Source organism: Rhinatrema bivittatum, unplaced genomic scaffold, assembly GCF_901001135.1.
Source record: "Rhinatrema bivittatum unplaced genomic scaffold, aRhiBiv1.1, whole genome shotgun sequence".
Taxonomy (NCBI): domain Eukaryota; kingdom Metazoa; phylum Chordata; class Amphibia; order Gymnophiona; family Rhinatrematidae; genus Rhinatrema; species Rhinatrema bivittatum.
In genome coordinates, this window is record NW_021820702.1 from 165,468 (window position 1) to 175,622 (window position 10,155).

The 10,155-nt window shown below is 47.9% G+C and overlaps 1 protein-coding gene across 1 annotated transcript in view; it reads right to left on the bottom strand.

Moving 5' to 3' along the window:
* The window catches only part of LOC115081974 (DNA-directed RNA polymerase II subunit RPB1-like), an 83,376-nt gene extending 73,606 nt beyond the window's left edge, over positions 1 to 9,770 (bottom strand). Inside the window, exons 1-3 of the mRNA XM_029586213.1 lie at positions 9,693 to 9,770; positions 1,360 to 1,546; positions 516 to 775 (exon numbers count right to left, since the gene is read on the bottom strand). Coding sequence (XP_029442073.1) covers positions 516 to 775; positions 1,360 to 1,546; positions 9,693 to 9,744 — 499 coding nt within the window. The 5' untranslated portion in view covers positions 9,745 to 9,770. The remainder of the gene's footprint in view (positions 1 to 515; positions 776 to 1,359; positions 1,547 to 9,692) is intronic.
* Positions 9,771 to 10,155: the final 385 nt, after the last annotated feature.

The following is a 10,155-nucleotide window of genomic DNA, read 5'->3' on the forward strand; positions in this document are numbered from 1 at the left end:
ATTGTTCCTGCTGCAGAAAAAGCTCTGATTGTGCAAGCTGGGTTCAAAAAAAGTTTGGATAAGTTCTTGGAGGAGAAGTCCATTAACTGCTATTAATCAATTTTATTTAGGGAACAGCCACTGCTATTAATTGCATCAGTAGCATGGGATCTTCTTAGTGTTTGGGTACTTGCCAGGTTCTTGTGGCCTGGTTTTGGCCTCTGTTGGAAACAGGATGCTGGGCTTGATGGACCCTTGGTCTGACCCAGCATGGCAATCTCTTATGTTCTTAAGCTTTATAGAGAGAACCTCAAGCAGGTTTTTATCAGCTGATCAAAGTGAGCGAGAAGGCCTATAAATCCTTAGAACCGAGCTCGCCCAGCAATCATTATCATTCTATATTAATGTAGAGAGGGTGGCAGCCAGCTTGTACAGAATGGAGCTGCTGGGTAATATCTGCACGTTCACTCTGGTGCCAGTTAGAATAGGTGCTGCGGTGCTCTGTACAAGCTGCTGCCCTCCTGTAGGGCACTCACCAGGCACGGTGGAGCCCCACCCAACCACGTAGCATGACTTCCAGTCCTTGGCGTTGAACGGCCCCTGAGGAGGGATGCAGATGGGCTTCCTCAGTTCATCCAGGGTCACGGGGGTGGAGAGCAGTAGTAGAGCAATGTCATTGTCAAAGGTCCTCGTGTCGTAATGCACGTGAGTCAGCAGCTTTCTCACCTCTTTCACCTCCTTGGCCTTGTGAAGGGTTGTCACCCCCACTTCCACTCTCAAGTTGGCGGATCTAAAACTGCAGGCACAGGATGGAATGGGCTGTTAGGAGGTGTATGCACCAAGATAAAATGTGGTAACTTGTGTAGAGATAGGAGCAAGCAGTAAAGCACAGATCTCTATGGCAGTCACCCCCCTGAAACCGCCCCTCTGCTCTCGGCTGACTCAGCTAAGAGTAGCAGCAGAGATGCTCCCAGAACGCATGGGCTGAGAATGGCAGTGAAAATGTGAGTGCAATGCAGGACACAGGGGCTGAAAATATGCACTCCTGAATATCCTCAAATAAAGTTAGCCAGCAGAATATAGGGAGGGGGAAGACTTTACTTTGAATGCCATTTTATGAAAATGCCACTGCAAAGTCTTAATATGCGAAGAAGTTATATGCAGGAAGTTATGCCCACTCCTAGCAGTGCATCCTTCTGCAAAGAAACCTATGCATAGACATGCATAAGTCTTATTCCTGCCCTTGTGCCAGCCCCAGGAATGCTATCCAGAGTCTGTGCATAATCAGGGAAAAGCCCAGTAGAATGCATTGCAGACCCCCAGGAAATGAAGTTGCGGGAGACTGGAGGGATTCGAAAACGGGGAAGCTTAGCTACTCACTTGGAGTCCTGGAAGCAGTGAGCAGCTGTCAGAATCCACCAAGCATTCAGGATGGAGCCTCCACAGAAGTGCTGGTGCTGGATCTGAATGCTGACTATCCATGGCCACTCCCCTGGGAGTGAGTCCTTGTTATGGGATGAGTGGAGCTTGTTGGGTTGTTGGTCAAAATCCGCACGAAATCCGCACCCTGAAAGCAATGGATCTTTGAGTGGATTACCCCAAGCTTCTGAATGTATTGCTCCCCTTGGAGACTCCCTGCTTTTGTCTCATCCTGCTACTCAGTCCAATCCTATGGGGCAGCCCCAGAACACCAACCATGACGCATGCCCCACCTTCACTAAAACAGACCGTAATTCAGGTCAAGCAGCACAGATAGCAGGACCCAATGGGGAATGGGCTGAGCCAGTCCTGGTTTTCCTCTATAGCATATAAGGACTTACAGTTCCATTCTTTCTAAAAATAAAGATTATTCCATGTCTATCAGTGCAGTGAGACTCAATCAAAACTGGTGCAGCCAGCAAACATGCCTTCTACACTGCATGCAGAGTCTGATTACACTCTCTTCCTGCACTGCATGCAGAGTCTGGTTACACTCTCCTCTTTCACTGCATGCAGACTCTCCTTATACTCCTTCTGCACTGCACATATTCTGGTCACACTCCTCCTACATTGCACACTGAATCTGGTAACACTCTCCATTCACCCTGCACACAGAACTTGGTCAAACTCATCCCTTGCACAGCAAGCAGTCTGGTCACACACACCTCCTGCACTACACGTAAAGTCTGGTCACACTCCTGCTGTATTGCATGAAGAGTCTGGTCACACTCCTTCTGCACTGCACACAGTCTGGTCACACTTCTCCTACACTGTTTGCAGAGTGTGGTCACACTCCTACACTGCACGCAGAGTCTGATCACACTCTCCTCTTACACTGCATACAGAATCTGGTCAAACTCGCCTCCTACACGGCATACAGAGTCTAGTCACACAATTCTCCTGCACTGTGCATAGAGTCTGGTCACATTCTCCTCCTGCACTGCATGCAGAATCAGGACACACTCCTTCTGCACTGCTGCACACAGTCTGGTCACGCTCCTCCTACACTGCACACAAAGTTTGGTCACACTCTTCTCCTACACTGCATACAGAATCTGGTCAAACTCACCTCCTACACAGCATACAAGAGTTTAATCACACAATTCTCCTGCACTGTGCATAGAGTCTGGTCACACTCTCCTCCTGCACTGCATGCAGAATCAGGACACACTCCTTCTGCACTACTGCACACAGCCTGGTCACGCTCCTCCTACACTATATGTAGAGTCTGGTTAGACACTCCTCCTGCACTGCGTGCAGAGCCTGATCACACTCCCCTCTTACACTGCATACAGAATGTGGTCAAATTTGCCTCCTGCACAACATGCAGAGTCTGGTCACACAGTCCTCCTGTACTACACACAGATTTTGTGTTACATTTGCCGGTAGTCTGGCTGCACTCACTCGTGGCTTTCCCAATGCCACCAGACACTAGCAGGACACAGAACTGCCGACCTCCATCTATGCCATGACTGCCGCCTTGCTGCTCCTCCTTAGGCATTCATCTAACTTTGCTGTATTTAAAGGGCCCATGGTGGAAAAAGGCCACAACACCCTTTGGATGATATCACATATCTGACCCTAAAAAATGGCTCTTCAGACATTTCTATGCTCCCTCAGGAACAACTCCGCTTGCCTTCAGCCTTGCCTTGTCCAGCCTGCCTTCAGCTTTGCCTCATCCAAGCCTTGCCCTCAGCCCTATCATGTTCAAGCTTGGACCAGTAGCCTCCACCATGGGTTGAGCCCTTGAGTTCCAGCAGCCAGCAGTACTTAGAACGTACAGGGAGCTAAGCCATGTCCAGAGGCAGTCCAAGAGTCAGGGCTGGCGGTAGACAATGAGAAATCCATGTTCAAGGCTGAGTTCAAAACCAGAGAGAATAACCAAGACAGATAAGACAGGAAAAGATAAGTAGGGATGTGAATCGTTTTCCATATCGTCTTAACAATAGAAATCGTGTGGCAGGGCAAGAAAATCGTCTTAGGCACGATTTTTTAGTTAAAAAATCGTTAAAAATCGTTTTTTCCGATTAGTGCGCACTAACTCGAGTTAGTGCGCACTAACTGAAAATGATACAATTTGACACTTTTCAGGTCAGTTAAGGTCAGTTTAGGAATGAATATGTATTCCTATTGGCTGCCCTCTTATTTATTCATGTTACCAAGTTTCCTACTGACAGTATATGGGGGATGGGAAATGGAAACAGTTGGTAGCTTGACAAAACAAGTAATGTGATCAGTCAATGTGACTAGAACTTGTGCCCTAACCCTGATACCAGGGGTATTGTGATCTTCCTGCACACAGTGCCCTATCCCTATTAATACCAGGAGTGTTGTGATCTTCCTGCACACAGTGCCCTATCCCTAATACCAGGGGTGTTGTGATCTTCCTGCACACAGTGCCCTATTCCTGATACTGGGGGTGTTGTGATCTTCCTGCACACAGTGCCCTATTCCTGATACCGGGGGTGTTGTGATCTTCTTGCACACATCCCGGTATCAGGGATAGGGCACTGCATGCAGGAAGATCACAACACTCCTGGTATTAATAGGGATAGGGCACTGCATGCAGGAAGATCACAACACTCCTGGTATTAATAGGGATAGGGCACTGCATGCAGGAAGATCACAACACCCCTGGTATCAGGGATAGGGCACTGTGTGCAGGAAGATCACAATACCCTGGAGGAGTGAGGGTCAGGCAGCTCCCCCCTGTCTGTGAAGCCAGCCTCTCACTAGTAATGCAGGGAGGGAGCTGTCTCAGACTTCACCATCCTCCCCCCCCCCCCATCACCCACACACCATTCACTAGCTGGGACATGGGGGAAGTCAGGAGTGAGGGTCAGGCAGCTCCCCCCTGTCTGTGAAGCCAGCCTCTCACTAGTAATGCAGGGAGGGAGCTGTCTCAGACTTCACCATCCTCCCCCCCCCCCTCACCCACACACCATTCACTAGCTGGGACATGGGGGAAGTCAGGAGTGAGGGTCAGGCAGCTCCCCCCTGTCTGTGAAGCCAGCCTCTCACTAGTAATGCAGGGAGGGAGCTGTCTCAGACTTCACCATCCTCCCCCCCCCCCCTCACCCACACACCATTCACTAGCTGGGACATGGGGGAAGTCAGGAGTGAGGGTCAGGCAGCTCCCCCCCTGTCTGTGAAGCCAGCCTCTCACTAGTAATGCAGGGAGGGAGCTGTCTCAGACTTCACCATCCTCCCCCCCCCCCCCTCACCCCCACACCCTTCACTAGCTGGGACATGGGGGAAGTCAGGAGTGAGGGTCAGGCAGCTCCCCCCTGTCTGTGAAGCCAGCCTCTCACTAGTAATGCAGGGAGGGAGCTGTCTCAGACTGGTATCAGGGTTAGGGCACTGTGTGCAGGAAGATCACAACACTCCTGGTATTAATAGGGATAGGGCACTGTAAGAGATGACTGTAGTAGATTGAATAAAGATCTGATGTTTCTGCTCTCCTCACACCAAACAAAAACAACACACAAGCAGAGAAGCCCTTCTTACAAAGCTGAGCTAGTGAGTTAAGTAGGAGGAAAAGTAAACATACTGGTGCCAGTGTGGCTACTTAAAAAATACACTTACCAACAATCAATTACATATATCTGAACTGTGTACAGTTCCAGCCAGGACCACCTTTCTAAAATGCACAGTGATTGGCAAATTCAACATGCACTAGCATTTCAGGTGCCTGCTAACAAAAATAATAAACAAACAAGTTCTAGTCAGGTGAGTGCTGATCATTACATTACTTTTTTTGTCAAGCTTCCAACTGTTTCCATTTCACATCCCCCCAACCATATTGGTAACATCAATAGATAAGAGCACAGCCAGCCAATAGGAATACATACATACATATTCATTCCTAAGTGACCTTTACTGACCTGGGAAGTGTGAACACTTTGTTTCATTTTCTGTTGGTGTTCGTTAGTTTCCAGTTCCATTTCCCATCCCCCCAACCATCACCTCAGTGGTAACCTTGGTAACATCAATAGATAAGAGGGCAGCCAGCCAATAGGAACACATATTCATTCCTAACTGACCTTCAGTGACCTGGAAAGTGTTTATTTGTATCATTTTCAGTTAGTGCGCACTAAATCGAGTTAGTGCGCACTAACGGGGAGTTAGTGCGCACTAACTCGAGTTAGTGCGCACTAACACGATTTAACGATTTTTAACGATAAATCGTTAGAATTTCTATTGTATCGTGTTCTATAACGATTTAAGACGATATAAACATTATCGGACGATAATTTTAATCGTTGAAAAACGATTCACATCCCTAAAGATAAGACAAGACAAAAGCAAGGCACAGCAAGACTCCGATAACAAGGATAAGACGTACAGACAAGACAAGGCTTATCCTTGTCATCGGAGTCTTGCTGTGCCTTGCTCTTGGTCTTGTCTTATCTTTTCCTTGGCTATTCACTCTGGTTTTGAACTCAGCCTTGAACATGGATTTCTCATTGTCTACCGCCAGCCCTGACTCTTGGACTGCCTCTGGACATGGCTTAGCTCCCTGTACATTCCAAGTACTGCTGGCCGCTGGAACTCAAGGGCTCAACCCATGGGGGAGGCTAGCTACTGGTCCAGGTGAAGCCTTAGCCTGGCCCATACCAAAGCACATTCTCCAGCTGTCAGCACAGGCCTTTTGGGCTCACCCAAAAGGCAACATCAACTGTGCAGCAGCAAGAAGGGCTTACACACATGCCGTTTCTTAGAGTTTGGTCTCACAATCCTCTTGCATTGCATGCAGATTTTGCACAGCCTACAGAATCTGGTGAAACTCTCCTCCTGCTCAGTATGCAGAGTCTGGCCACACATTCCTCCTACACAGCATGCAGAGTCTGGTCAAACTCTCTTCCTGCTCGTTTTGCAGAGTTTGGTCTCACAGTCTTGCACTGCACACAGAATCTGGTGAAACTCTCCTCCTGCTCAGTATGCAGACTCTGGTCACACATTCCTCCTACACAGCATGCAGAGTCTGGTCTCTCTCCTATATTCCACACAGAGACTGTTCACATTCTCCAACTACACTGCACACAGTCTGGTCACACTCTCCTTCTATACTGCAGTGCACACAGAATCTGGTCAAACTCTCCTCCTGCTCAGTATGCAGAGTCTGCTCACACATTCTCTACCTACACTGCACACAGTCTGGTCAAACTCTCCTCCTTTACTGCACACAAAGTCTGTTCACATTATCCTACTACACTGCACATAGAATCTGGTTGTATTCCACTACACTGCACACTGTCTGGTCACACTCTCCTTCTATACTGCAGTGCACACAGAATCTGGTCAAACTCTCCTCCTGCTCAGTATGCAGAGTCTGCTCACACATTCTCCTCCTACACTGCACACAGTCTGGTTACACTCTCCTCCTATACTGCACACAGTGTCTGGGCACACTCCTCCTATATTGTATGCAGAATCTGGTCACACTCTCCTTCTGCACTGCACGTAAGGTCTGGTCACATTCTCCTCTTGCACTGCATGTATTTTCTGCTCAAGCTCTATTTCTGTGCTGCATGCAGCATCTGGTCAGACTTTCCTACTACACTGCACACAGAATCTGGTCATACTCCTTCTACACTGCACATAGTCTGGTCACACTCTACTACTACACTGTTTGCAGTCAGTGGTCGCAACTTCTTCCTGCACTTCAATGCAGGCTAATACAATACTGAGCCTCGCACACAGGTTAACGAACACTTGAATGTGCTTTTTGGATGTGATAGGCAAAAACACCGGATGGAATGAGGGGATTAGCACGTCCAAAACACTTGTCTAAATCATCCCATAGTTAATAGCGCTCATCACATGTAAATGCATGTAGATGAGGCTATTAGCTATTACACCTGATGCAAAAAATCACCGTTCACTTGATGCACATGTTTTAACACAGAAAACTTAACACTAGCCCCAGAGCTGGCCTTATCACTTCATGTACTCCAAGCAATCTGAAAAATGTCCCATAAAGCAAAAAAAAAAGTCCAAAATACTGCTTTTCTGTGGGTCCTCCTACTTAAGGAACTACAGGAAGCAGCATGAAAAAAATAATCTTGCCAGTGGTCAGGATAGGAAAATGGACACCCATTAATTGAGCATCTGTTTTCCTAACCTGCGGCTGTGAGTGGGTAAGGAAAACCGACACTTATTGATTGAGCATCCGTTTTCCCAATCGGCGCACAGCTACATCTCCTGGGCACTTGATGCCATGGATGCACTAGGGATGCACATTTTATCCCTAGCGCATCATTTTTAGCATGGCGGCTTAAATGCCTATTGCATCAAACACCCAGGAGAGGTGATTGCGTGTGCATTTGGTCGCATGTTTTTGCGTGCATATTATTGCATCGGCCTAAGAGTTTGATCTTACTCTCCTCTTGATGTGCATGCAGATTCTGCTGAAAGTCTCCTCCTGCACTGCACGGAGAGTCTGGTCACACTCTCCCCCTGCACTAGGCACACAGTCTGGTCCCTCTCTCCTCCTACACTACACACAAGGTCTGTTCACACTCTTCTACTACACTGCAGACAAAATCTGGTCATACTCCTCCTACACTGCACACAGTCTGGTCACACTCTCCTTCTGTACTGCACACAGAGTCTGGTCACACTCTCCTCGTGCATGGCACATAAAGTCTGGTCACACTGTCCTCCTGCACTCCATGTAGAATCTGGTCCCAAAATCCTCCTGCACTTCACACAGTCAGGCAGATACAATATAATGTGCTGAGCCTGGTGCACAGGTTAACGAGCACTTGGACGCGCTTTTTGGATGTACTAGGCAAACACTTGATGCAATAAGGGGATTAACACGTCCAAAACACTTGTGCAAACCAGCGCATAGTTAATATCATTCATCACTTGTAAATGCATGTAGATGAGGCTATTAGCTATTACCCCCTGATGCAAAAATTCACCGTTCGCTCGATGCACATGTTTCAACATGGAAAACTTAAACACCAGGGGAGAGTCTTTCTGTGTTCTGTGTGTGTTACTGAGGTGAGGTATTCTGCTAACATATATGCTGTGTGGGAATAATCTCTCTCTCTCTCAGCCCAGCCTGATGAAAGAAGGTTGAACCTGAATTGTGCCACACTACCTCATGTCTTGCTCTGGGCTAAGAAGGTGGCATGTGAGACAATCGGCTGCTAGGGAGCCTCAGTCGCCCAGGAACTGTATAATTAAGAGCTAGAACTTGCTGGTGGAGCACGCATGCCACTTCTCCTGTGAATTGTCTCATAGCAACATTAAAATAAGGGCAGTAAGGCCCCTCTCATCTCTGCCAGATTAACTGCTGTATTCTGTAGAGCAGATCCTGCATCACGTCAGCTTTTCCCTTCTTTTCTTCACATCTAAGGATCCTTGTGCTATTTTGATCTCCATCACCTCCCTTAGGAGTCGTTTCCCTGTGTTTGCCACCCTTTCCATGTTACCCCTGAGTCTTGCCTGGTAATGGGGGTGCAACGCCTAAAGTTACTCTGCCATTCTGATGCAAAGCGCTGATGGTGCAAGACAACCACTAATACATGATACGGGAAGGAAATAAACCCATGCTAACATCTGCCTTTCTGTGTCAGCATGTGCTGGTGAGACCCCATTAATATCACAGCAGATGCACCTGGCACTCTCTGACTGTGTTCCATTACAGCTAAGGTGACCCTGCACAGGCTGATCCAGTCCTGGTGAGACCCCAGAAATATCACGGCAGATGCACCTGGCACTCTCTGACTGTGTTCCATTATAGCTAAGGTGACCCTTCACAGGCTGATCCAGTCCTGGTGAGACCCCAGAAATATCACGGCAGATGCACCTGGCACTCTCTGACTGTGTTCCATTATAGCTAAGGTGACCCTTCACAGGCTGATCCAGTCCTGGTGAGACCCCAGAAATATCATGGCACTCTCTAACAGTGTTCCATCATAGCTAAGGTGACCCTGCACAGGCTGATCCAGTCTTGGTGAGACCCTGGTAATATAACAGCAGACGCACTTGGTGCTCATGCGACCGTATACATCATAGCTACAGTGAACATGCACAGGCCAATCCAGTCCTACTTTTACCTGACTTTTGATGGTCATTGATGTATGATACAACCAGGACTGAATTGGCCTTTCTTTGCTAACATGGAGCTCCATGATCACCCTAATCCTAGCTGGTCAGTTCCTGGGACAATGCTGGGGATTGTTGCATAGACAATGAGTGTTAAAATGACTGCTTCTTACCTGCCCAGCAACCCCTGGTGATCCAGGCAAGGAGGCACAGACACACTTTCATCAGACACTTTCTCTTCCCCAAGCAGAGATCAGGGACTGACTGTGAATGGGAAGCAGTGCCTGTGACATCACAAGCACACGTGAAGGAATAACATTCTGATGGTTCTCCCCAGTGCATTCTGGGACTCCTCTTAGGGAAAGCAGAACTATGAGTTCCCTGCATGCAATGGGGAACCCCAGCCCTGCTTGTACCTTTTCCTGATGGCTTTGCAGGTGCCTGTTTACCCAGCATCCTTTCAGTTCATTCATGTTTATTCATTGCTTCTACCCGTAGCACAAAGCAGTTCACAACATGAGTACAGAGAATGGTAACCCCTAGTTGGGAGGGTCTGATTTCAGTTCTGAAGCTGAGCATCGATCTTTTTATGTTCGAGATAGAAAAATGTTGAGCAGATGGTGCAGTGACCCTACC